The following is a 27,549-nucleotide window of genomic DNA, read 5'->3' on the forward strand; positions in this document are numbered from 1 at the left end:
AGCAGAACAAGTTGCATTTTCATTTCCCTCTTTGTGTCATTGCAGTATCTCCAAAAATCATCGAGATCTCTTCTGACATCTCCATCAACGAGGGCGGCAATGTCAGCCTCACCTGCATAGCCACGGGCAGGCCAGATCCAACAATCACCTGGAGACACATCTCGCCCAAAGGTAAGAGCCAAACCTTACCAGAAATATTCTGGGAAGAGCCCAGCACCATTTGCAGTCTGGGGACGTGTCGTTGACTAGTTCCTGTGGCATTTCAGTTGTAAAGAGAAGGTGATGTTCCCCAAAAAGATGTGACTTAATGCAGGAGGTGTTGGCTGTGGTGGGGAAAGACCCATCTTGGTGGTCTCGGAGAGGTACTTATGGTTTTGCTCACGTGGAGGACTGGTAGCAGGTGCCATGCTGGGCTTGTTGTGTGTAGGGATTGAATGTGCTTGTCCAGCCCTATTTTGAAAAGTTCTCGGGGAATTCTCACACGTTGCTTCAAAGGAGAACTATAAATAGTACAAATGAGCAGGAAAACCCATGAACCATTAATGGGTGGCCCTGTTAATTGGTAAGCAAAACCTGAACAGAGCTGTGTGGGTGTGACTGCTGGGAAACAAGTTCCTGTACGTGCCCATACAGGAGCATGTTATTTCCAAACTGTTTCCTCACTGCTTTTAGGCATTTGCTTTTTGTTTTGCTGTCCTGTTATTCCCTGGTGGCTTCAAGGTTCTTGCTGGAGAGCTGGGGGTGAGATTTGTGAGCTTTAGGTGGGATGAGCCTTCTGGCCAAGGGGCAGTGCCTGGCTCTTATCCTCTAATCCCATCTAAATGCTTCATTTCAATGTCAGTCATTGTGCCACACAGGTTTTACCAACGTGGGCTGTTGTCCCAGACAACAGGTCCTCCTCAGGGACACCCCAGCCAGGCAGCCCAGCAGCCAAAGGAGATGACACAGGGGCGGCAGTGATGGATGTTGCCATGTCTGCTCTCTGCATTCAACTGCCTGATGATGGTTGTGGTGTCTTGGTACAGCTCCATTGGTTGGGGGTTTTTTTTTGCTATTTGTCTGTGCTGGGCCAGATCCATCACTCTCCATAGCCCAGGCAGAGAGTGAACCAAGTCGACAGCATCTCACCCCATTCCCTTGAAGGGAACCTCTATAAAAACCATCACCCCCGGGTGCATGTGTTGGCTTATCCACCTTAGATGGTCATGCCTCTGAGACAATGGCCTTCAGTTGGAGTCCAGGCGTGGATGAATGTTGAGACACAGGGTGCAGATCTGGGTGCTCCTCTCCAGCCCTGAGTGTCTATCCATGGCATCCAAGTTGCCATCACTGTATCTCTCATAATCAGGTGGCATTTATGGTTGAGGCTGTCCATGTGCTCCCACCTTGAAACTTTTTGTCTCTTTCCTCTTCCCCTTCTCTGCCCTGCCAACGTGATTTTGTCTCAGCCTCCTCACCGACAGTTTTTCACATGCCTCTTGTTTTCCCCACATCCTCTCCTGCTCCCCCAGGCCCCTTCTCTGACAATCCCACGCTCCTCACCACCTTCTGAACGCAATCCATCCTCTCTAACCAGGCTCCCGGCATACGCCGATGCCTCTGCCTTTTGTGAGGGCTATTTTCTGTGTTTGCTGCCATCCAGCAGGTTTCTTTCCCCAGGGAATCTTTACCTATGCTTGAACCAGATGTTTCCATTTTACTTAGGACTTAGCTGCTATGGAAACTGAGGATGCACCAGGAGAGGAAGAGTGAGCTAATCAGAAATTACCTGTGGCGCTGTGTAATTTGCAGCAGCAGCTCTTACCTGATTTTGGCCATGATTAGGCATTCTGCTTTCAAAATGCAACGGGAACAAATGATCACAGAGATTTACTCGAGCCTGGCCTCCCACTGATGGAGGGTGCTGAGCCCAGAGGTGGCCCGAGACAACTTCAGCAGCCGCCCATCTCCACAGGCAGCTCCTCTGTGGCTCTCTCTGGGTCTGCCAGGCCACCAAGGGGGACCTCTGCTTCATTGTGCATTCAGCACACATAGGACAGATGAAGATGGGAAGCGTGGGGACTGAAATAAGAGCCAGGGCAGGTGCACAGAGGTGCTGTAGCAGATGCCGAGATGATAACCCTTTCCCTAGTAGGAGATACTCCAATTTGGAGAGCCAGGAGCGAGCAGGGACCCAAAGGTAGCAGCCAGCCCCTCTCGGCTGTAGGTCTGCCTCACTGCTCATCCCCAGGGAAGTCTGGAGCGAGCTGCCTCCTGTTCCTTCCCAATGTCTTTCTCCGTCTCGCTTGGAGTGGTGGAGAAAAGGGACCGGGGAGAATTGGTGGAGGGAAAGCTGGTGCATAATTGAAGGGTTTACATAGCGGATGGGTAGGCAGCTCTCAGTGGAGTCACTGGGGAGAGGCTTTGACAGCAGTGGCTGTGCCAGGCACGGACAGAGCGGGGGCTGGAGGAGCCTGTCCCCACGCCTGCACCGGTGAGCACTCCCCTGTGCTAAGGCACTTCACGGGCCTTATTATTTTCTTGGCAGCTGTAAGCCTGCTGTGTGGCTCTTGGTGGGAAATGGAGCAAATAAGAGTGTTTGCTTACCAGGGAGAGCATGTGGTGGGGTCCTTCAGGGGGTTTACACTGAGAGCAACCCAGTTCCCCGGTGACTGATCTCACTCGAGACCCTTTTCCAGCCCTCCCAGTCCCCTTGGCCACTTGGCTGCTTTCTCACCTGTGCATCATTCCGTTCTGGTGTAATATCTATTTAGCTGCTTGGCCTGGTAAGCCTCACTGAATTTTTGTGTCTGCAGTCGTTGCCACATAATGGGAACTGTTAAGCCTTTTTCTGAGGCTCCGTTTGGTTTGGGGCTGACAGAGTTCCCCACAGGCAGGAGAAGAATATTTTTGCTGTGTAACTCAAAGTTTGAGTGAACCTGAGCAAGAGTTTTCTGGTAGGGAATCACATGAATGCTGGCCCTACCTGTGCCCATCTTCACCCTCCTCCTGCTGGGAGTAAAAGCACGATGCCAGCTCTGGAGAAGGGTTTTGTGAACTTGTTGGAAATCCAACTTGAGATGTGCTATAGCCTGTGTCCTGTCCTACTGCCTCACCCCTCTCTGTCCTTTTTATTTCTGCTCCCAGTAATGTTGTACTAACCCATGGCAACTCCTGTTAATGCAGCTGAACAGGTTGAGGTGGAACAAGAAATGGAGTTGATGTAATCACAGCTTCTTCTGCCTCTATGCTTTGGGGCTCTGCCCTGGGCTCGGATGCTCTAGCTGGCAGCACAACTGCCACTGGATCTGCCAGGCACCAGGGCTTCAAAACACAGCTTACTGAAACCAGACTGGGAAGCCAAGCTCTGGCACACTGTGGGGCAGCTCCATGCCCCCTTAGCCTCCCTGCCGTGCCAGAACCATTACGACATCAGTCAAGAGAGGCCTCCTCAACAGTGAGAAGGGAGGGAGGGGGGCAGAGAGGGAGAGAAGGATGGAAATAACCATGGTCTGGATGTAACATCCAGCGTGGAGGCAGCAGCATCTTTCCAGAGGAGATGGAGGTTGTGCAGGGGACTTGGACCCTGGGGTCTGTGAGGCAGTGTTAGGTGTGCCCACACACAGCAGTGTTTGCACCCATGGGCTTGGAGCTTCTCGTTGTTTCCAAGACTTCAGGTGTATTACAGTCCCCAGCCTCATGGTGCTGATGCCATCTGTAAACTGCAGAGAGGTCTTCTCATTAATGTCTGCTTTTGGTCACTCAGATGTTTCCATAGTTACTGGGCTTTTTATTTATTTTGGGGGGTAACTCTGATGTTGTCATGGCAATTGCCACACTGTCAAGGCTGGTCTTCATCTCTCAGTGGATGAAGGCTGGGATTTCTTTGCTGGGAAAAAGTGAAATGTCCTGAGGTGCTGGGCTCAGGGCGAGGCCAAAGTGCTAGCAGGGTGAACGGCACCACGTTGAGCTAACTGGGGGATGTTTATCCTGCTGCAGACACAAGACTCATCGTGCCTCCTGTTAAGGTCAGGACATGTGCTGAGGAATGGAAAAGAGGGCTTTCCTGGGAGGGCTGAGGGCTCAGCAGCTTCTGTCACAGGAGGAGCAGGCATGGCTTAGTGGTAATAACAAGGGTGTCCTGGTTTGGGCTCTGTGGTTGAGTGCAGTGACCCTGCCGTGACAGGTCCAGGGACACAAGGAAAGGATGTAAGAAGTAGGTATGTGCATGCAGATACCCCCACTGGCTCATCTGCCTTGGCCAGCACTAGTCTGCCACATGCAGATGTCCTCAGCCAGCAGCTGTATCCAAGTCGTCATCCTTAACGACCCTTGATGGACTTTTCTGCCATGGTTTTGTCTAATTGCTTTTCGATGATTGCTGTAGTGTGATGGATTCTGGTGTGAGGCTTAAGACAGTGGCTGCCAGGGTAAGTAAACATTATGGCTTGGCTTGATGGTGTATTTACTCATAAAAGGTCCAATCGAGAGGGTTTTATAGTGGGAATCTTCCGTTAATCTCAGGATTAGGCTGGGTGCTGAAAGCTAGATCCTGTGCAGAGCCCGAGTCCCAAGCCGACTCTGAGCTGCGATTTGTGGGGCAGGTGCCACCTCAGTGCCTCCCGGAGCAGAGAGGTGTGAGACAGGGGAGATGCTCAGAGGATCCCCACGTCGCCACGTCCCGCATATCCTCTGTGATCAGTCCTTTTAACCTCCACGGCCTCCCTGGAAGAGGTACAATAGCAATCCCTTGTCTCACAGGGCCGACGGGAGGATAAATGCATTCAGGACGTGAGGCACTCAGACGTGGTGGTAATCACAGCTCGTATATGCACTTAAGATAGATGAGACACGGTGGCCTAATGTGGCAGAGGTCTCATGAGATCATCTGTCTATACATCAGCAGCAAACCAGCGAAGGGACTCTGGGAGAAGTCTGGTATATTTGGATGTATTGATTCTCTCTGGCTCTTGGCGGAGCTTAGAACAAGAGGACAAGCAAACTGCAAAAAAAATCCAGCTTGAAGAGTTGCTTGTCCCTGGGAAGGGGACATGTTCCCTTCTCAGAGGTTTGCCCATTAAGCACATCGCTTGCTGTCTTCATCTTCCCAGGATCCTCTCTGGACAGGAGGCAGGGGATGTTTGTAGGTCAGACATTGTATTTTGAGCCTGGCCAGGAGACACAGAGAGAAGGGGGATCCCCTCGGGTGGGAAATGCTCTGCCTGCTTCTGTGCCACCTTGTCCCTCGCAGCGATTAGCTCGGTGTCCCAGGAGGTTGCTCCCTTTTAACCCTGCCTCAAGTCATCTAATTAACGTGAGACCAGAGAGCCGTGCTCTCTGCTGGCCCTTTGAATGGGGAAATGTCTTTTGGGGAGAGCAGATGGCCTAAGGCAGCTCCTGTGTTCGTCCTGGCTCTCATCTTCCTGCACTCTCTTGTCTCCTTTAGAGATGCTGCATGAGCCGACACAAGGGGTTGTTGAGTCCTCCTACTGTGGCTGTAGGACAGAGCCCAGCACCAGCCCTGAGCTGCAGCGTTGGGTTCCCTTGGCCACCACACCATATGCCATGTCCCACCTCACCTTGTTGAATGGGTCCCCTGGTGGCGTGTTGGCCAAGTGTCTCTCAGAGACTCATCCAACCCATGGGGTGGCCGAACACCTTGTCCTCCTTCCAAGAGGCAGTTGCAGGCCCAGGCCCCAGCTAAATTAGCTGAAGCATTTCAACCGGCTCCAATCCTGTCGGCAGCTCAACCATCCCCTTGTTTACTGTTGAAATAATTACTGCTTTGCCATAATATTAGCTCTGAGCCGTGACTCCATTACCATTATCGCCGGAATATTACCCATTTATTATCTCCCAGCAACCCTGGAAGATGAACACTAGGCTTCAGAGACCAATTGTTTTACAACAGACAGGATCTTGGTGTGCATTGTTTAATGAGGTAAACTACATTATAGCCAGCATTAATTTGGCTGCAGTGCACTCCACTAAATCACTGTTAACCTGTAAATCTGCCACCGGTTTTGATCCGCACTTAATCAGTGCACGCCGGACAGATCGGCCAGGAGAAGGGTCACTGTCAGCCCAGCTCCATCTGCATCGTGTGGGGTGCAAAGAAATAGGTTGTAGACCTCTTGGAGAAGTAGGACTTCGAGATGGAGACTAGTTGTGTGCGTGGCCATGGTGAAGGAGAAGCTGGTACCTTGCAAAGGTTGCTCACAAAGCACGTGGGTACATGCCGTGACCAGCAACAGGATCCTGCCAGGTGCAGGGTCAGTCTTTAGCCCCTTGAGTGCCAGCAGCTTTCCCCATCACCTCCCAGGGGAGCAGGATCTGGCCCAGCATTGCATCACAGGCTCCAGAGTTTGCTTTCCTCAAGAGCAGCTAACACAGTTAGCGTGCCATGTGCTCAGCTGTGGGCAGCTCCGTTCAGCATTTCCCTTCCACAGACGCGCCCTGGTTCCTCCTGCTCTTTCGAAGCAGTGGGAGATCATGTACTGTACGTGTGTGTGTGTGTGTGTATATATATATAAAAGTAATATTTTTGATTCCCCACATGGTGGAAATGAACTCTCTGAGCTGATTTGCTTGCATGTTTGGCATACGCACCTTTAAAATATGCATTTTGGTACAAAAATAACAAGACTTCTACCAGCTACAAATGAGGCAATGTCTTTCCCTTAAGAAAAGGAGGAAAAAACACCCTCTGAGCTCCAGCACACTCTTAAACATAGCTTTGCAATGTCACGCTTTCCCTCCTCGCCTGCAGCAGAGCGTGCTCAGCTCCTTATCTCAGCCCGGGGAAGCAGGTGGAGCAGCAGTGCTGCCATACCAAGGGGCCAAAGCAGGCAGCTCTGCCTGCACCCCTGACTTTCATCCTCCAGCTTATTCCCTTGGACACTGGTCACCTTGCCCACAAAGACGAGACCCGCCGTGGTGCTGCAAAAGGCCCCGAACCGCGCTGCCGCCGTGCCCAGCGTGAGGGAGCTGATGCCCTGGACAAAGCCAGATTAATAACAATATTGAGATTTATTTTTCTGGCTCCTGAGCCAACCCGTTTGCACAACAGTCTTGTCAGCCCTGCATGCACAAAGTGGCAGCAGGACCGTGTTAGGGCAGCAGGGAAGTTTCTGTTCACTTGCGTTGCCAGAATAATATCCTTGCCGAGCATCCCACGCTCTGGCTTTGTGCAGAGACGGCGATTTTCACACCACCAGCATCTTTTCTCCATCCCAGGCAGCCTTTCTCCATCACCAGTGCCCTTTCTCTAGCCCTGGCACCCTTTCTCCATCCACAGCATCCTTTCCCAAGCCCCAGCAGCACTTCGGCTAACTGCTGGAAGAAGGGGATATGTTAGTTATTTCTTTGGTGTGGTGGGACAAGGAGGACAAAACCCAACATGCTGTCAGTATCAGCTTGTGGGATTTTCTGTCTTTTCTTCAGCACTGAGCACAGCTCCCTCCTTCCCTGGTAAATGTGTGGCTTTGTGTCGGCGGCTCGCTCCCTGCCTGGGACCCGCCTTTCATTCGGCTGGCATGGGGAAGAGCAAGGGACAGGAGTGTCTGAGATTCCAGAGATCTCCACACAAATTAAAACCTTTTATCAGCCCCTAATAGCTGTGCAAACTAATTATATTTGGGCCAAACTTTGCCAGTGACTCCCCCGAGGTATTATTATAAAAATCTGAGCTGTGGAAACGCGTCCCCATTCTGTCAACACCGGGTCGCTTCAGCTATAGAAAACTCAGCTCCAGCTTGTTTTAGCTCCCGTGATGTGCTTTGCATAAGCTGCCGCAGTTGTTTTCGGGGAGGAGAAAGCCCGTCTGGGCTGCCTCACATATGGCCCAGGTCTGCCAGCCCAGGGCGGGGCTGGGAGTGGGGCAATAGCACTGAAATAGCTATTTGCCCAAGCCCTGGTAGCCTGGCTCAGCCTGCTGCTGCTCTCCCACAGCCATCAGCATGGCCTCGGGTGCACCAGTGGGTGGGGAGCATGCCTGGAGAGGGGGTGGAGGTGCTCAAACCCCAGTAAGCGGGTGATGGGAAGGAGCAGCACAGGGAGGAAGGTGAGGCTGAGCGTGGGTGGTTTTCCTGGCACCTTGCTGAGGGCCTTCTGATGATGCTGGAGGTGATTTCCACCCAGATCTGTGCTTTTCTTTTTCCTGGCATCGCCGTTTGCTCCCTTCCTTCCCTTGTAACATTGTCTCTGCTTGCCAAACTCACACGGGGCAGGGCACAGAGCCCAAAGACGTCCCACACGTTCTCCTGCCCACACTGTCCGTTGGCAGAGGCAGCACAAGGGAATGTTCCCAGTCAAACTCCTGTCCTCGGGAATCTCCCCTGGTAGGGAGGAGGGTTTTGCCCCCTGCTGCTGTTCCTCAGGCTCTTCCTCAGTGCAGATTGCCAGCTAATGGGGTGGAGCTAGCGCAAGCGCTCTCTATTAATGGAGCAGAATATAAACAGAATAAAGCCTTCATTTCCCGGGCTGTGATTTCATTATTAATATACTTTACAGTTCAGAGGTTGTTCATTTGCTTCCATGTTTTCTCAGCTGGTGTAATCTGCGGCGCAGAGTGAGAAGAGTCATAAAATTTCCATTTCCAGTTGAATGTGCGTCCAATTCGCCGTGAAATGTTTCTCTCTGTCGTGAATATTAAGTGCCCGAGGAGTCCGTAGCCGCAGGATTAGGCAGGGCAGGTTGCCAGCCCCTCTCTGCATCCTGGGGGCACGGGAGAGATGCGGGTGCAGAAAAGGAAAGGTGACAAGGCGAGGTCCAGGAGCCAAGAAAAGGAACACATGGCGGAGAGAGGAAGAGGGAAAGGGGGAGGAGAGAAACAAACCATGCGAAATATATTGGAGGGAAAGGGAGAAAAGTTGGAGAGTGGCAAAGTGACCGGCTACAAGGAGGGATGTGATGGGTGAAGGATGCTCTGACGGAGCAGAACTGTGCTCCCACTTCTCCTTTCCCTATCCCCTGACCTTGATACTTTGCAGGGGAGATGTGCCAGTGTCTGCTCTGGTTTGTAAAGCAGTTGTTGGTGCCTGTGCTTGGCTGGCGCCACGGGCTCTGGGGCTGTGCCCTTCCCTTAGCCTGAAAATGGGTAGAAAGAGTGGCTGCTTGTCTCTGCTGAGGCTGAGAAATGTTCCTGTGCTCGTATGAATGGGCCAAAACATGCTCGTGAGCCAGAGCTGCTCAGCCGCCCTGTACCCAGCTCGAGTAGTCCCAGAGTCAAGCACTGTTGCACACACCAAAAAAGGGCTTGTCACATGAATTGGAGTGGAAAAAAAGTCATGTTGGTCTCGTGGTTATGTGGCCAGCAGGAAAAGTGGGGAGATTTGTTGTGTATTTAGTGTATTCTTTAATGGCCTTTAATTGAAGGGTTGCCCTGGGGCAGCGCAGCAGGAGTTTGGGTAGGAGGAGGCCAAGCAGGAGGTTTGCCAGGAGGCGAGAGGTGCCCGCAGCTGGCACATCTGGTGGCACAGCCAGCACGTTGCCATGGCTGGTGGCAGTGAGGGACACACGTCCTGATTCCCCCTCCCCTGCCCATCGCCCCGTCCCTGCAATAGCAACGTGTGGTGCCGGGGGAAGGGGACAGAAAGCCAGATCCTGGTGATGTGCCCAGGTGGTGGGGATAACGTGGGGATAACGCGGGCACTGGCCAGCGCCAGTGGCACCGTTTCCTTCTGCCTCTGCTGAAATGACTTCAGTGACAGCGTTCCTCACTGCAGGGGAAAAAAATGCCTCTTCCTTTCCCATCTTCTCTCGGCTGAGTCAAGATAATAATAGTCTTTTTCTGATCCCCTGAACTTTCCCATCTGCTTGGTAAAACAATGGCAATTCTTTTTCCTCTTGGTCTCTCTCTCTGTCTTTCTCTCTTTTATTTTTATCCTCCTACAGTATAATTTAAAGCCAGAGCAATGCTGTAGCCTGTAGCCCATGGGTTTTTCTCCTTCCTGTGATACACAGCTGTTGTTTAAAATGGCTTTTCCCTCACAGAGCAATGCCTCTTGCTGCCCTCCCAGCACCTGCAGTGGGGCTGAACCCTTCACAGGAGCCCTGAAGAGGCGATGATGGGCTTGAGCAACAAGACTCAGCCTGATCTCCCTGTTCCCATTCCCTTCCAGTGCCCCAAGACCAGCATCATCTACCCCTGCAAGTCCTGACACGGCTCCTTGCTCCCCATCTCTCCTCCCCAGGCTCACAGCATCCTTGCTGGGCCCTCGTGCCCCCCAGCTGTGCCCAGCCCATCCATCTCACCACCGTGCATCTCCCCAGCTTCTCTTAGTAAGCCGCAATATTGCGAATGATCCTCCAGAAATGGAGACATCAGTGCCATAAAACACAAGGGACAGAGCAAGGCCACTGGGCTGGAAAATAGCGTGTCTGAAAAAATAAAGAGGGGCTAAAGATGATGGAGAGGCGACAGTGAGCTTCACCCTGCTGTGATTTGGGGTCAGGGGGTCCCAGGGGAGGGAAAATATCCTGTTTGCAGCAAGACGCGACAGCGGCGGCGTGCAGGGATCCTCGGGGAGAAGGGAAAGTTTCCCAGCTCCCCATGACTTCTTGCCAGCGCTGGGGAGGGATTTAGCCAGCACTTGATGCTTATTTTTTCACTCTAATGCCATTATGCCACTTGCTTCCCATCCTAGGGATATTTTCTTAATGCGGCTGAAATACAGCTTAGCTGAGGTTACAGCCATTTAACGCTTTGGATTGCAATTGCTTCTTAAGAGCTTGTCCTGCAGAGAAAGCCTTTGGGTATAAATTTGTAGCCAGAGGGACCTTACAGTCCCAGCTGCCAGCCGCTGGTTTCCAGACAAATCCAGAGGCAAGCGGGACGCTGGAGCTGGGCAGGGGACGGGGCCGCTCTCTGCACGCAGAGGAGTATGGTTGGGAGGGGATGCAACAGAGATCTTCCAAAGCTCCCAGCCCTGTGACATTTTTCCAGGTGCTTTGCAAGACTCCTGCAAATAGCAGGCAGGAGCACCTCCCTTCCTTGTGTCATCCTCTTCGCCAAGCCTCGTGCACCACAGCCCCTCCTGGAGACGGGGAGGAAGCTGCCAGGAGCGGGGCGGGCTCCAGGAGAGCCAAGTTGTGATGGGATTGAATCGAGGAGTGGTGCTCCTGCAAACAGGATGTGTGTGTTTGAGAGGTTTTTCTCCGGCAGCATCTGCCACTCTCCAACATCTTGGTATCGTTGCAGCAAATTATTTAAATGCTACCCACCGTACCCCATCTGTCAGGCAGCCCCTCCATACCTTGCAGCCTCTCCAAAGGAACTCACCGGCAAAGGCTGAGAGCCAAACAACAGGACAAATTAAATCAAAAGCACAGCTTCGGCACCCAGGGGGGAAATGCACATCAGCTTTGACTTATTGCACGGCGCACGCTTACAAGAGAGAAGCAGCGGCTTTTGTCACTGCAAGGGGCCATGAAAAATGAATTAGGGCCGCTGCTGGGAGAGGGCACGCAGGAGAATCTTTCATTCTGGCGACGCTGTCCTCTCTCACCTTGCAAGCACAAAATCGCAGGGAGGAAGAAAGAGTGAGGAAAGGAAGGAGAGAGGGCACCTCGTTGGGTGGCTTGTTAGGGTCTGGCTGTAGGCCACGGGAGAGCATGGGAGGAAGAGCAGCTCAGGCACCTCAAGAGCATCACTGCTGCTCAAGCAGGGACACAGAGCTACCAGGAGATGCTGTCGCTCATGGAGAGGGCTTGGCTCCACAGGAGCCTCAGCATTTGGTTTCCGTGTGCCTTTGGCATGTGTTCCTGCAAGGAGGCAGAAAAGCTGTGTGGGAAGCAGCTCAGTGCCGGTCTCAACCTCTGCCAAACGTTGATTCTAGGAGCATCCATCCCTCTGGGTGACACCACGAGGGCCACCACCTTCCCCTTTGAGCAGGCCAAGGCAGACGCTGCCCATCTCCGTGCTTGCCATAACGTGTGGGTATCATAAAGCAGCCTTCTAATGAGCCTTACACCCGTCTTTGCTACAGACCTGACACCACTTATGTGCTTTGTGAACTGCAGCCCTCGCTAATTTGCTTTAATGGGGCAACACGTGCCTTCAGGACCTCTCCCTGAGGCTCGGGGTAGCGTCCTGGGAGGAGGCAGGGGCTGGGGGAGGCTGGGGATGGTCGAGTTTGGGGAGCTCCAAGCCGCTTCCAAGCCGGCCCAGTTCTCCTGCCGGCCCAGTTCTCCTGCTTGGCGAAACAAAAGGGCTCATTCTTTATTCGACTCATTCGCTCCTGAGTTAAAGCCTCGTTCAAGGGTGGTTGGTCCCTGAGTTGTTTTGTTTTGTTTCTTTAAATATTAATTTCCATAATCCTTTTATTTCCCAAGGAACTACTTCTTGCAAACAAAAGGTTTAATGCCTCTCTTTTATTCCCGGTAACAAATAAGTTGTCTGAGGCGTGCAAACATCTCGGCAGCAGCCGCGGAACTGCGTTTAAGGACGACTCATGGCACGCAGGGGATGGGGGAGAAACATCCCTGAGGGACCACGGGTGCTGCAGCAGCATCTCCTTGGAGATGCTCTGGAGATGGCCCGGAGCTGCTCGCTCGGAGGGGGAGGTCGGGGAGCCCGGCCGGCGCCGGGAAGCCCCCGTGTAGCCCGGGATCCCGCTCCCTGGCGTGGAGGCGGCTCTGACATGCCTTTTTGAGATGGAAGATTTGCGAGCCGAAGGCCGGGAAGCACAATAGAAGATAGACTGCTTGTATCTCATTGTCTGGAGAATAGATGGGCTGCAGGCTCCCGGAGAATAGGAGCTGCCACTCAAGTGGCTTTAATAGAACAGGCGGCAGATAGATTTCAATAAAAGAAATGAGTATAAATATTGTTAGCGGAGAAGAGAAGAAAAGTGAAAAAGATCTTGCTTGACGAGTCACTGTGGGAAACTTTCAAGGACTTTTAAGCTAAAAACTCTTCACAATGGTGCTATAATGGGTGGCTAGATAGACTTGGCTACGTTAGGTGGCACCGGCGAGGCGAGCAGACTGGGCAGGCATCCCTGGCATGGCAGTGAGGCGGCCGTGCTGGGGGAGCCCACTAGTGTTTTGGCTCCCTGGGCTGCTCTTTGGCTGTCCATGGAGTGGATGGTGAATATATGCTATAGGCTGAGTGACCAGGAGCGAGTCATGTGGTGGCCTCTGGAGGTCTCTTCAAGTTGCACGTGCCAGTGACTAGTGAGATGTGTTGTGTGCGCCTGCTTAATAGTTAAATATTGGAGTGATTGTAGGATGTGAGAGCCCCAGGCACGGTCTCAGGGCTGACTGTGGGTGTGCTGAGCAGATGGGGCCACTAAGGTGGGTCCTGTCTAAGTTTTAGCCCCAAGCAGTGGAAGAAATTGAACAAAATCTCTTCCTTAGCAACAAAAAGCAGAGGTCCGGCAGCAGGCCACAGAGCCACGGCCTTCACAATGACTCCCAGTAGGTGGTTGCGTTCAGAGGGTGCCTGTCAAAATCCCCATGTCCTGTTGTCATGCTCATGGGTGGCCAGAAATAGGCATGAGGAGGGACCCCAGAGCACAGCAGCGAAGCTCCTGCAGTCCTGAGTGCAGCGTGAAAGCCCAGCAGCAAGAGCACTGTCCCCTGGGGCTTCCCACAACTTCAGGCTACAGAAACGTGCCAATTAACAGGGAAAAACATGTAAGAGAGGAGATACCTTTTTTTTATTGTTAGGAAGCTTCAAAAAGAGAGAGACTTGGCCCCATGTAAGCACGATACAGTCTTTGATGCATCGCGTGCCTGTTTCTGGGGCCACAGCCCTGCTTCTGAAGGCTTGTGAGAAAGGAAGAGAGGAGGTTCATGCCCCGTGCCTGCCGTACGCTGGTTGTGTAGGTGTGATTTCTGAAGGGATTCCTCCTCTGGGGGTGGGGCACAGATGGAAATGGGCAGGAGCCTGTAGGATGGGAGATGTAAGAGGAAGAGAAGTGCACACCGTGTTTGCCTGGGTCGATAGGGTAATCTTAAAAAAAAAAAAATCCTTTTTTAATGATTGCTCTGGATGGTTTCCAGCAGGTTAATTACCCTGAGTCGTTCTCTGCCAGAGCGTGGCAGCGTTAAGCCAGCCCAAGGAATTGGAAAGAAGGGTGTGTGGAGGGGACACTTCCCTAACCAGTGTCATTCACTCGATGGGAAGGGAAAGGGAATTTGTGAACTGCCTGAACTTTGTTCTGTGTGTGTTAATTGAGCAGTCAGAAGCCCGTGATGCTGATTAATAAAAGGCAAAGCAGTCGCTTCTCCCATCTTCGGCTAGGGCCCACACTGGAGGCAGCCTTTGCTCTTCTTTATCCATGTTAGTGGGGTTTCAAGAGCTTGGTTTTGGGGTGACTCCTTCCCCATACACTGGGAGCTAAGCTGCCTGTGCCATGCTACTCCATCACCCGCCTCGTGCTTTTCCACCCACCACCACAGCAGAGAACAGGTGAAGGGGGTTTTGGGCACTGACAAGTTGCTCTTATTACCTTTGTGTCTTTTCTTTATTTGCTATAAACTGTTCTAGGACAGCCGTGGCTGCCGTGTCCCAGCGAGGTTGGAAATAGAGGGCTCTCAGTTTCAGTGTGTTGCTCAGAGCTGGGAGTCTGCGCCGTGTTAATTTTTATTGCCAGAAGGAGTCATAAATTGATAGTTCAGAATCGCTGTAGGGACTGTAATTAACTAGTTACTATTTCACCTCCAAAAGGAGCCATGTTTCACACTCTTACTTTTACTTATCTGGAATCAGCTGCTGTCAACATCCGCTGAAGCCCGTATAAAGATTTATAGACCTTGGAGGTAAATATTGACTAATGGGCAGCTTGGCTTAATGTTCACCTTGAAGGACAATAAATTGTGCTATTGATTGAAGCAAGATGTCAATATCTGCATTGTTGTAAACATTTTAATAAAATTATCTCCATAAAATATTCCTCTTCTCCAGCTGGTCCCAGCTAGTCAGTTGGGTGCCCAGTAAACATGGTGGCACAGCGGAGTGGAGCAGGGTAGCACCTCAGGACCAGTCCCAGGGACCAAATCCATCACAGGACAATTGCTGAGGTTGTGCCTTTGAGCTTTAGAGGTGGAAATCTCAATCCAAGGCACAGGGAGTCGGGACGGGCACACGACAGCATGAAAGACACCGGCCTGGTTGGCACCCTGTGCCACATGGCTCAGAGCAGGGGCAGGGACTGTTTCGTTAGGGTTGTGGTCCTCAGGAGCTACTGTGGTTCACCAAAGCAAGGACAGTGGAGCTCACTTCACTCATGGACAGGACGCCCTGGCAGAGAGCAGTGCCTCCCTCCCTGTTCAGCACAGCTTTTTTAATGGCATCGTGGGCCAGGGAAAGCTCTAAGTGATGCATCCTAGAGACATGAACGTGGCTGCAACAGTGAGCTGGGGGACAGTGGCATGTAATTAATCTGGGAGTTCGCTTTCTGGTGAGTTATTATCTTGTCAGAGGCTCAATGGAAGCAAACAGGTAGGAGGAGGCAGAAGGGAGACAAGTCAAGCTATGAGAACAAGGAGAAGCAAGGGCTAGAGAAAGGAGAGGAGGAGGAACAGGCATGCACGAGGCACCTGCCTGTGCCTTGTTGCATTGGCATTGTGCAGGACCCTGAGTGCAGCTTCTGCCATCCCTCAGGTGCTCCATGTCAGACTGGGATCTCACCTCCACAGCTCCTGTGCTCTGGGGCCCTTGCAGGGACCAGGCACTGCCTCGTTCATGGCAGTCACTGTGGTGTCCCCACCACGGCTTACCTGTGCCACATGAGGGACACCACTTGGTTATTTATAACTCGGTGTTCTGGGCTGCTCCTGCTGCGGTGGAGAACCGGGTTAGTTCATCATCCTCGGCCGATGAGCGAGGATTGTGCTTTTGCCTAGTGCCTGGCTGTTCCATTTCTGGCCTGTATTATATTATTAGTATTAATAATAACGACGATGGGTGCTGGCTGTGCTGCTTTTTTAGCTCCTGAGGAGATGAGAGAGCTCTCCTATTAATTCCTGCAATATTTTAGCTCCTAATTGTGCTCAAGCAGAGACAGCCTTGAAGAGTTCCCACCATCAATTCAGGCAGAGCAGGACCAGTAGCTCCAGGAGAGCTTCCAGGGCTGGAGGACCCTGGGCCAGCTCTGCCCCAAGCATCCCCAAGCTCTGAGTGCTTTCAGAGGCAGGGACAATGGCACTGAGGCAGCCATGGCATCTCTCTAGCTCCAGCCTCAGATGAACAGACCATGGTGTAATCCCTAAGGGCCTGATATATGAGAGACTGCTTGGAGTAATAATCCCCATCCAAAACCTGCGTTGGGGTTTACCTTGCTTCTAAGCCTGAGGAACTGAGCTTCACCCAAAGCAACATCTGCATCCCCATGCAACCCTGCATGTGAATAAAAGTCCCTCCTGCCAGCCTCGAGGGTTCCTGGCAGCCTTGCTGACATGGGCACCCTGTTACTTGCTGTAACGTGAGGTCTCCCCTCGCAGATTTGTTTGCTTAACCCTGGCCCTGCTCCCTGGGTCCCATCTATTTGTTGTGGCCTTCCTGGCAGTCACTAATGAATGAGATGTGTCCAACTATCAACTCAACTTCCCATTATAAATAGGCAAAAACACAGAGGCCAAGGGGCGAGCGGTTCCACAATCACTCCCGGTGTGCGTCTTCTCCCCGCGGCTGACACGGGTGCTGGCGTGACCTGGCAGCACAGGGGACAGCAGAGCTGCTTTGTGGACCCGGTTTTCTTTTGAAGTCCTTTGTTGGGGGTGGATGGGAGATGCAACGGGTGTCCCGGGCACCCGGCATCACCGGTGAAGTGGCACCCTCAGGGCAGGGATCTCTCATGTCACGTTATTCCTTGAGATGCTGTAGCTGGCACTAAGGAAGCAGGATCTGGCCAGAGCTTCTAGCAGGGATGGCCACAAGTAGTACTTGAGCATTAAGTAATAGCAGATGGTGCTCAGGGTGAAAGCAGGCATCAGCTTTGATGCCAAGCATCCCGTTTTGGTCCAGGGTGGGCTCCACGCATCAGGGTCGATGGGTCATATCCAAAATCCAGCGAGAGCCGAAGCAAAGTGTGCCAAACCCTGGAACCCTGAACTCTTTCACTCTCTGTCGGCCGACTACCATGCACGTATCTCAGACTTCAGCACTACGCAGGAACAGAGGAAGCCTTCATCTCTCAATTTCCTGAGCTTTTGCGGGCGGAAAGCTGACCCTCGCAGTTACTTTAATGAAGTCTTTTGCTGGGTAACGAAATGCACTCGAGCTGCTTTGCTCCCAGATCAAACCAGGGATGCACGCGCGGCTCAGCTACGGCGAGAGCTAATTCTCACCGCGTGCGAGCCGGCTCCGACGCGCTCGGGGAAGGGCCTTTGGTGAGTTAGGAAGCAGAGTGTTATCTGAGCCTTTGCACAGACCCGAGTCAGATTTGCAGACGGAGCGTCTGAAGGCCACCGGCTGTGTCGTTATTTTATCAGCAGGCAGCGCTGTGCTACAGAGAAGCCAATTCTAGGTCAAACATAAAAGGGATCTTTTTTTTCTCCCCCCTCTCTCTTTTTTTTCACAGCACACAGTGCTGCAGGCCTTCTGGAAGTAACACTGCAATTTGTGCATCTCCCAAGGGTATCAATTTGGGGGTAACACCTTTTTATCTGGCCCTTCGGTTGCGCTAAGCACCGACGAGCTCAGCAGCTTGTGACTCAGGTGGGAATTTTGGCGTGGGACTGAGGGTGCAGATAGATGCCAGCAATTCATCCCAGCAAGGTGCAGGGGGGAACTCTCTTCACACCTTTCTGAAGCTCATGGGGTGGCACAGGGCTGCCTTCCCAGCGAGGTCAGCTCGGGACAGCAGGAAGCACGGGGTCCTCAGCTCAGCTGCCAAGCGTGCGAGGCAGCAGCGGCCGTGCAAAGCCTCGAGGCCATCGTGCAGAGGCAGCTGCCGTGAGATCCCGTGCAGGGGAGAGCCAAGGTGTGAATTTGTTTTGGCTGACCATACTTGCACTAGTTTTAGCTGAGAATAGTGGCACGTGGGATCGCACCAGCAGGCACCTGGGTTGCAGGAGGTCACCACGTCGAGTTGCACAAGGGCGTTACAGAAATGGTGTTGGTGCCAGCTCGGGGCCTCACGTGCAAACCCTCGTGTACATGTGCCATCGAGGCAGCTGCCTTGTGGGCAGTGGGGTGTGACCACGCTCACTATTTATGTACTCTGGGGAGAGGTGCTATGAAATGGATGCTATTCAGAGGGAGCTGGACAAGCTGGAGAAGTGGGCCTGTGTGAACCTCATGAGGTTCAACAAGGTGAAGTGCAAGGTCCTTGGGGTAACTCCCAGTATCAATACAAGCTGAAGGACGATGTGATTGAGAGGAGCATTGTGGAGAAGTACTTGGGGGTGCTGGTGCTGGCAGGTGAAGAGCTGGACAGGAGCTGGCCATGTGCACTCACAGCCCAGAAGCCACTGGCACCCTGGGCTGCACCCCCAGGAGGGTGGGCAGCAGGACAAGGAGGGGATCCTGCCCCTCTGCAGTGCTGGGGCAGCTCTGGAGTCCTCAGCACAGCAGAGCCAGGGACCTGCTGGAGCAATGCCCTGAGGGGGGAACTCCTCTGTTGGCAGCCCAGCAGGAGCGAGTTGGGCTGGGGCAGCCTGAGAGGAGAAGGCACCAGCTGGGGAGACCTGCTGGGGGCTGCCAGGGCTTAAATAGGCCTATGAGAAAGGTGGGGATAATGTTTTTAGCAGGGCCTGTTGTGGCAACATGGAGAGATGGTTTTAAACTAAAAAGAGGTTTAGACTAGACAGCAGGAAGAAATGTTTGACACTGAGGGTGGTGAGCCCCTGGCCCAGGCTGCCCAGAGAGGTGGTCGCTGCCCCATCCCTGGAACCATCCCAGGGGAGGTTGGCCGGGGCTCTGAGCACCCTGCTCTAGCTGCAGATGTCCCTGCTCACTGCATGGGGCTTGGGCTGTATCATCTTGAAAGGTCCTTTTCCCCCCAAACCGTTCTGTGATTCTGTGATAAGAGCATCAGCTGGTGGGATGCAGACGGCGTGTGCCCCGACAGGAGCCTCCTGCCTGTATGTTTTGCATGCTCTTGTTAGGAGCGGGCTGCGTACGGTTGACCGGTCGAGCGTGGCAAGCTGCAGCCCATCGGGTCACGCTGGTCAGGGATGGCAGCAGCCGGGTGGGAGGCGAGGGTGAGCGTGGGATCACCCAGTTCAACCACCCGAGCTCGCCAGGTCCCCCAGGGCCGGGAGACCTGTGCTCGGCCCCTCTGCCATTGGCACTCGTTCCCCGAAACAGCTGTCCGGAGCTAATTTATTTCCTAATGCTGCAGCAATGTTAATTTATAAATTACACTGGTAATTCGAGCTATTATTAATTTCAGATGGTGTAGGGCAAGCCTAATTAAAATATGACACCAATTGCCACACATATGTACCAAGGACTACCGTTTAAAATTTATAGGAATATTAAGTGTGACACCGGTCTCGGAGATGCTTTGCGCAGTAATTACGGCACCTCGGCCGCGGGAGAGACAACGGGGAGATGTGAAGGGACATAAGGGAGAAGTTGCCCCCGTTCAGGGGGCTACTGGAAACACGCTGGTGCAGTTCACTCTGGGGCAAGAGGCGTTTCTCTGGGATGTTTGGCAGACGTGTCCTAATCAGCGAGTTCCTTTATTGAGCTCTGTGTTCGTTGTAAGGCCGTGCTCTCCGTCAGCCCGCAGCCTATCGCTGCCCAACACCTGCGCCTCCCCAGCTGCACGCCGCTGCTTTCCAGGAGCGCTTCAAAGCCAAGCGAGCTCTCGGAAGGAGGGAGGGGGCCCCAAGATGCCAGGCAAAAGGAAGGGATGCAACCAGTCGGGGGAGAGGGGGGTAAGTGCAGCCCCCCACAGGGAGCGCAGAAAGGAGCCCGGAGCGGAGCGATGCAGGGACAAAGCGTCTCGGCTGAAGGGAGGTGTTGGCAGCACAACTAATGGTAATAAACTGGCTGTGAATTAATTGGAGCTGAAAAATTAGAGAGGGGTGTCTTGAGTAGAGCTGGTCAAGCCCCATGGTGCCACCCAGCAGGAGGGTGGGGTGGGATGCGCCGATGACAAGGAGAGATGATCTCAGGTCATTCTGGCAGAGCACAGGTTTGGCCAGCACCACCTCACCCACCCTACACACGCTGGGGATGTTATCTCCAGCAAGCAATGCTCTCAGCAGGGTGGAGGTCCAGTGCTCACAGGCACCTTTCTGGCAGGGCTTCTCTGGGGATGGTGGGGCTGGGACTTTTGGGGCACAGGTTTGCTGTGCCTACCTGTCACTCACAGCCCTCTCTCTCTGCAGCCGTGGGCTTCATCAGTGAGGATGAGTACCTGGAGATCACGGGCATCACACGGGAGCAGTCGGGCGAGTATGAGTGCAGCGCATCCAACGACGTGGCAGCGCCTGTTGTCCAGCGAGTCAAAGTCACTGTCAACTGTGAGTAGCCTGGGGATCACTGTGGGCTGGGGTCACCGTGCCACCCCAGGAGGGGATGGCACTTCAGAGGTGGGAAGCAGGGCAAACCCAGCCTTTTGGGCCCCAGCACCTAGGCAGGCAATGGCAATTTTCTGAGTAGGTGGTGTTTTGCCTTTTTTTTTCCCCCTTTCTTTTCAAGCTCCAATTTTTTCACCACCTCCTCCTCAGCTGTCTCCATCAGCCTGGCTTTTCCGCCCATGGTGAGATGCTGTGCTGATAACCTCCTGGGAGAGGAGAGAAGTGAGCAGTAAACAGGATTTTTTTTCCTTTTGAAAAAATGAGGGAGAGAAAGAAAGAGAGCAAGGAAGAAAGCGTCTTATTTTGTGCTCAGACAGAGGTGAAGACTCTCCTAAACCCCACTCTAGCCAGCCCTTCAGCTGCAAGGTGTCAGCACAGGGGTTCGTATGGTGCCCAAGAGCCAGGGTGCTCCAGTCCTCTGAGGAGCCCTTTCCTGGCTGTGCTCTGAGGTCCCCCACAAGCCCAAACACCCCTGGGCTGCCATGCGGGAGTGGCAGGAGCTCGGCATGGGCTCAGGAGTGGCTTTGCCTCCTTCCCAAGTACAGGGAAAGAAAAGAGAGCCTGAGGAGCAATGGAATGGGGCAGGATGCCCCGAAGCCACTGGGCACTGACCCCAGGTTTCCCATCTTCCTTCCCCGCAGACCCGCCGTACATCTCGGACGCCAAGAGCACCGGGGTGCCGGTGGGGCAGAAGGGCATCCTCCTGTGCGAGGCCTCTGCCGTCCCCTCTGCCAACTTCCAGTGGTACAAAGACGACAAGCGGTAAGAACCCGGGGCAGGGGGGCCAAAACGAGAGGGCATGTCCTGCCCCCTGTGCCTTTTAGGGGATAATCTGGGCATCCTGGTGAGCAGCCAGCATCGTGGCACCCACCGCTGCTCGGTAGCTGTTAAAAACAGGCCAGGGCTTTATATTTAACTCAGTGCTGTCTGCGTGGTGGAAAAGAGAGGAGGAATATTTGATAGAGGAGGATTTTGCAGGAGCCTCTGTCAGACAGGTTTTGGGCTCCATCTGAGTAGATGGTGTGGGCAGGGCAGCAGTCGTCCACACCTCTGTTTTATGGTGCCATGGTAAATTTGTGGTAAATTGGGTGAAGCATAACAGATGAGAGGGATATTGGCAGCACAAATCCAAGCACTTAGGAGCCAATGAAACCCCTGTCATCTCTTGCAGTGCTTTGGCCAGAAGGCAGTGTCTGCCCCTTGCTCTTGGAAAGGCAAAGAACATGATGTTGAGTTTGTTATGCTGCCCAGCGTGCTACCCTGCTCAGCGTTGGGGCAAAAGTCACACTTTTAGGTCAAGTGGCAGCTCTCGTGTCCCGGCACAGCAGTGAGGCAGGGATGCAGCTGGGCAGCAGTGCAGCCAGGAGCAGGGTCCCACTCTGGAGCAAATGTGACCCCAGGCAAAGTTTTTTCACTCACATATGCATTACTTCTCCCTGGGAAACCCAGAGGGGCCATGGTGCAGCCAAACACAGGACAAGCCACAAGGGTGGCTAATAAGGAGGCGTGCTTTAGCTGCCAAAGATGTTAGAGAAGCTGGAGTGGAGGCTGGGGCTGCCTGCCTAGCTAGTTTGGGGAGGAAAGGAGCAGGCAGAGCAGACAAAGCAGCGGATGTTTGCGTGGCAGATGAAAGGTGTCGCTCAGAAGTAGGTCAGATCACGAGGGCCTGCCAAGCAGCGGTGGGAGCGGGTGCAGCCCGCCTGGATCAGCCTTCAGAGCCCAGCCAGGGTGATGAAGGGAATCTGGCATCTCCTGGGAGGAATTAGCAAGTGAAAGAGCTGCAGGAGCAGAGCAGGCGGGGACAGGAGTTCAGGGAAGCCAAGGCGCTTGGTTAAGGTGTCAGCATTTGTGTCGGTTGAGCAGCACCGCCCGGCATTTGGGTCCACCCCAAGGTGTTCACTGCTGCCCGTGCTGCCAGCCCCAGCAGGGCACAGGGAGGGCTGGCAGGGGAGAGGGGAGAGGAAGGTGTGAGCAGGGAGGACTGAGGAGGCCTCAGGGCAGATGTGTGAGGGGGAAGCTGGGCTCACTCTTCCACTGGGTGGGAAGAGGCCTTTTCCAGGCACTTTCCCTGGGTGTGTGAGCAGCCCTGTCGCTGTGCAGCAGTCATCCCCTTCATGTGCCTCTGCATGTGTGAGGATGCCTCTGTACAGCACAGGGGTGGTGTTGGCTGGCAGCTAAGGGAGGAGACCTAGCAGAGCAGCATCCATCTCCTGTGTCTTTCCCAGTACCTTCCCCTCACCTGATTGCTCCCCACAGATGTGATGTCCCTGCTCACAGGCAGGCCCGGGTCATAGAAAATAGCTGTCGCTCCTCCTCCTGATGCCATCCCCATGACCCCGTCCCCTTCTGTCTTTCTCTCAGGCTGGTTGAAGGGCAGAAAGGACTGAAAGTGGAGAACAAAGACTTCTTCTCCAAACTGACTTTCTTCAACGTCTCCGAGCAAGACTATGGCAACTACACTTGTGTAGCATCCAACCAGCTAGGAAACACCAACGCCAGCATGATCCTCTATGGTGAGTAGGGCCCAGGGGGCCGGCCAGGCTGGGGACACAGCAGAGTGGTGAGACCTCCAGCGTTCAAGGCGTGGGGCGGGTCTCTCTCTGTCTTTTGCTGGAGAGGTGTGTTTGCTGTTGATCCTTTCTGCTGTGGCACGTGGGTCAGAGGCCATGGCAAGTGAACAGAAAGTGGAAAGCATCCAGATGTAACTCCCATGTCCACTGCTGTTGTGAGGTGTTTGGCATAGAGTTTGGGGTCCATTGTTGATGCAAAGTTAGGACTTGGCTGCGGGTTTACATCTTCTCGCTCTGACAGATTCCTAGGAGAGCCTCTGAAGGAATCCTCCCATGCTGAATGGTGGGAGGAGAGGTGGCACTCAGGGTCATCATGGCAAACTTGAGGGATCACCCCAAGGGCCACAGCACAGTTTCCCCCACACCCATCCCAGAATAAACCATTGTCTGGGGGCTCAGTAGGTGCTTCCGTGGCATTTCTCACTCTTTTTCACAACAGCTGTGCAGCATGTTTTGACACTCCCCCCAGCAAAACCATGCACCCTTTTTACCCTCCTGGATAGTTTTGGTCTCCCTGGAAAGGGGATGATGTATTGTCGACCAGCTGCCATCTATCCAGGCATCACCATCATCCCAGGCATCTCATCTCCCATGCTGATGTCTTTGCAAAGTTGTGAATAATTTATCGTTGTGTCATTTTTCTCTTCCATCATTTTCTCCCCGGGTTTGGGAATAAGTGAGGCCACTAGTTCAAGCACCATGCACAGGGTAATTGTTCTGTGAAGCATTGTGTCCCTGGATCTTCTGCCTTGTCTTTTCCTCACCTCTTGTCTTTGTATGTCTGGAGAGGAGTGGAAGCCTTCCTCATGCCCAGGTCACTTGGCAGGATGGCTCATAGCTGGGAGGCTGGCTGTTTAGTGGCACAGAGCCCACAGAGATAGGGGGCAGTCCCAAAGTACTCATGGGGACACTTAGCTTGTCATCATGGCATGGGGAGTGAGTGGAAGGGGAGAGAAGCCTTCCTCATCCCCAGGCAGGATGGCTCATGGCTGAGAGGTTGGCTGTTTAGTGGCACAGAGCCCGCAGAGATAGGGGGCAGTCCCAAAGTACTCATGGGGACACTTAGCTTGTCATCATGGCATGGGGAGTGAGGCATGTTGAGACCCTGGGAAGTGGTTGTTCTAGGGAGAGCAGAAGATACCAGGCTCAGTGCTGTCCTACCTCAGATGCTCATCTCCATCCCTGCAGCCCTGATGTAGACCTAACCTTGGATGTTGATGAGCCTCACAACCATTTGTTCCCAAAAAAAAAGCCCTGTGCTGTAAGTGATGGACGTGAGCATCTTTACCTGCCCGTTAAGCCATCATTAGCGTTGCCTGGGCACTGTCTCAGTTCTCTTCCCCACCAGCCTTCCTGGTGATCCTTGTCCCACATAAACCCACCCACACAGCTCTTGCACTGTGGAGCTGCCTGAGCCCAGCCCTGTCGACACTGCAGCACCAGGGTGGCTGTGCTGAGCACCCAACGTGTCCAGAGCCACGTGCACATCCTTAGCTTTGATCTTGTAGGCTCCTGATGTGTTTCTAAGGTTAAAAGCTTTATTAACATACGACCTCATTTGGCATCCACAGATGCAGGCTGGAAAAAGAACCACCAGAAAATTACTTCTCTCTGGTGATGTTTTTGTGAGAGCTATTAGTTATTTGGTTTCTCACCTTTAAGTGGTAGTTTGTACAATTTGTGCCATGATGGCAGCATCAGATGGGACCTAGTGAAGCGTCCTGCATAAGTCTTAAGATTATTGTATGATCCCCTTTAGCTTAGTTGGTCTGATTATGAATTCCATCAGGGAACAACATCGGTGCCCTTTGACCTCCCATAATTTCCATAAAGCCACAGCACAAGAAAAGTCTCACTGGTGAGATTTTGGGGGACAGTTTTAGAGCCCTTTTCCCTGAGGCTTAGTGAGTGTTTTGGAGTTTTTTGCCCTGCAAACGGAGGTTTAATCTGGGTGGATACCATGATGTGAGCCTTTCTGGGGCCATGTGACAGGGCCTTATGTAGTGTACATCTTCTAAAACTTTTAGTAGTCTGGTTTTTCAGGGAGGTCAACGAGTGCTTTAACACATAGCACTTGTTATAGGCACACCACCTCATTCAGAGGCGGATTTGATGCACTCTGTAATGCAATGGAGTGCTCAGTGGATGGACACTTGGTGGAAGGACAACCCTTTGGGGATTGTCCACAGGGTTATTGAGAGGGGTGGTCCCTGAACCTACACTGGAGGGGAATGGGAGGAGCGCAAGGGAGAGCCAAACCCCCAGAATCCCCCAAATTGCAGCCCCCACGCTTCACTTTTTGCTTGGGGTGCAAGCATGGACTCTGCCAGGGTTTCCCCCAGGTCCAGGACCCCAAAGGTGGCTCATCTCAGCTCACGCAGCACTTTTCCCAGACAGGGGGGCCGTGGTCCCAGAGGAGCAGGTCCCAATTTGGGCAGCAGCATCAAACTTGCTACCCCCTCCACTTTGTGTTCCCCAGCCCCGGGGCGAGGGCTGGCTGAGGGAAGCGTCTTGAGCCTGCGCTTTCCATTGCCCTTTTGCCTTAACTTTCCCTTGTTCTTTAATTTTTAGAAGAGACAACTACTGCTCTGACACCCTGGAAAGGTCAGTAATCTGGGGACCCCGCCACGCCAGTGCTCCCCCTGCTCTGTTTCCCCACGGGTCCCTCTGGCTCCTGCCCCAACTCTTTCTGGCGGCAGCGCCGCCTTGACCTCCCGTCCCACTACCCCCCTGCTCCCACGGGTCCAGAGATGAATTAGGGCTGTCAGCCAGCTGCCCTCCCATCCCACCTCCTCCCTGCCAGCCTTCCACACCCATCCGTGCCCTCCGCATGCCTCGTGCCCCCGTCGCAGCCCCGCGCTCCCTCCCCACCACCCTCAAAGCAGGATGTCTCTGTGGTCTGCTTTCCCTGTGCTGCTGTGTACATCAGTCTGGTGATCCTTTCTCCTCCTGGGTGCTCCTAGTGCTTTTCTGGGGGGATGTGGTAGTGGTAGAGAGGCATCCAGTCCTCCTTCTGGTGTTGTTTGTGGCCAGGGTGGCTGTCGCTCTGCCATGCCATCTTACCAGCTGTCCAACCTGGCATCATCTTGATTTTGGGGAGCCAAAGGCAGGCAGCTTTGTTTAGGATGGATTCAGAGGTCAGCCATCAGGATGACTCGGAGGTGTTGGGTGGGTGATGGAGGTAGCATGGGGACAGTGGTGTCTCCAGATGTGCCCTTGTGCACAGCTTCCCAGCCACGCCAGGACCTGGGGCTGAAGGGGAAGTGTCAGGAGTTGTCTGTGAGCACACTGGATGAGTGCTGCTGGTGGGACACTAAATGGTTAATGGCTCTCAGCGCCTTGCTTGGGCTTTGAAGCGAGGGGACATCTCCTGAGGTTTAGGAAGGGCAAGTCAATTGGACCTGGAGGGCAGCCTCACTGGCCCAGGCATCATCATCCTGAGATTTCTTCCCAGCCTGGTCTTCCCTGGGCCATTATTCAGGGTGTTTGTTAAAAGCAAAGGGTCAGGCACCCTCCACATCCTTTCCCATGGTGAGCTACAAGCTCCTCACCCTCATGATCCCCCACAGCATGGGTGGGCTCAGTTCTTCTTGACTCTCCTCATCCCATTTTTCTTGAAATGGCCCAGGCCCACGTGGGGGCAGAGCACATTACCAGTGATGACCCTCTCCAGGGAGGGTAGCAAGCATGGAGTCCCAAGCATAGAACCACTGCTGGCATCTCTGCTGGGTGGGCAGATGGTTATTGAGACCCTCCAAGGGACACAAGTGGGGAACAACAGGGTGGTCACCCCTACGCCAGCTCGACAGGGTTGGGAGAGGGTGGGGAGTGTTGGGCCAAAGCGGTCTTGTCCCCTACAACTGTGGCTTGGAAATGTTTGGCAGAGGGGCAAAGGGTGTCAGAGGAGGCTGGTTCACAATGATGAGCAGAGGATGAGCTCAGGATGGGGTCTAGGGCCCAAGTGTGTGTCATGTCCTGAGGATTGTGGTGGATGGGGATGGATGGTGCCGTGCTTTCAAGGAGGACATGGGTGGATTGGGGTGCTTGGCAGCTATTGACAGGGCAGTGCCACCATGGGGTAATGGTTTTAAACTAAAAGAGGAGATTTGACTAGATACAGGAAAGAAATTTTTTACACTGAGGGGGGTGAGCCCCTGGCGCAGGTTGCTTTGAAAGGTGGTTGATGCCTCATCCCTGGAACCATTCCAGATGAGGCTGGATGGGGCTGTGAGCAACCTGCTCTAGTTGAAGCTGTCCCTCCTCACTACAGGGGTGGTGTTGGAGTAGATGACCTGTAAAGGTCCCTTCCCACCCAAACCAGTCTGTGATTCTATGTGCACTGGCACTGGGGGGGCGCCCAGAGGTGCGGTTTGATTGGTTTTTGTTGTGTGTTTGATGGGTCCTTGTTGGCTTTGTGGCTGACCAGGCGGGTGTTCCTCTTCCTTCCCGCAGGCCCTGGGGCAGTCCACGACGGGAACAGCGGAGCGTGGCGGCGAGGTGGCCACGCCTGGCTGCTGGC

The 27,549-nt window shown here is 53.5% G+C and overlaps 1 protein-coding gene across 1 annotated transcript; it reads left to right on the forward strand.

The window, feature by feature from the left end:
* Nucleotides 1-2: 2 nt before the first annotated feature.
* Nucleotides 3-27,543, forward strand: LOC103780572 (protein CEPU-1; the record flags this gene model as incomplete). Its single annotated transcript, XM_008948262.1, has 6 exons — nt 3-171; nt 20,269-20,403; nt 21,102-21,222; nt 22,822-22,973; nt 25,602-25,634; nt 27,483-27,543. Coding segments are annotated over 6 exons (671 nt in total), but the record flags the coding sequence as incomplete, so codon positions are not given.
* Nucleotides 27,544-27,549: the final 6 nt, after the last annotated feature.

The sequence above is a fragment of the Merops nubicus genome, unplaced genomic scaffold, assembly GCF_000691845.1.
Source record: "Merops nubicus isolate BGI_N331 unplaced genomic scaffold, ASM69184v1 scaffold24939, whole genome shotgun sequence".
In the NCBI taxonomy this organism is placed as follows: Eukaryota; Metazoa; Chordata; class Aves; order Coraciiformes; family Meropidae; genus Merops; species Merops nubicus.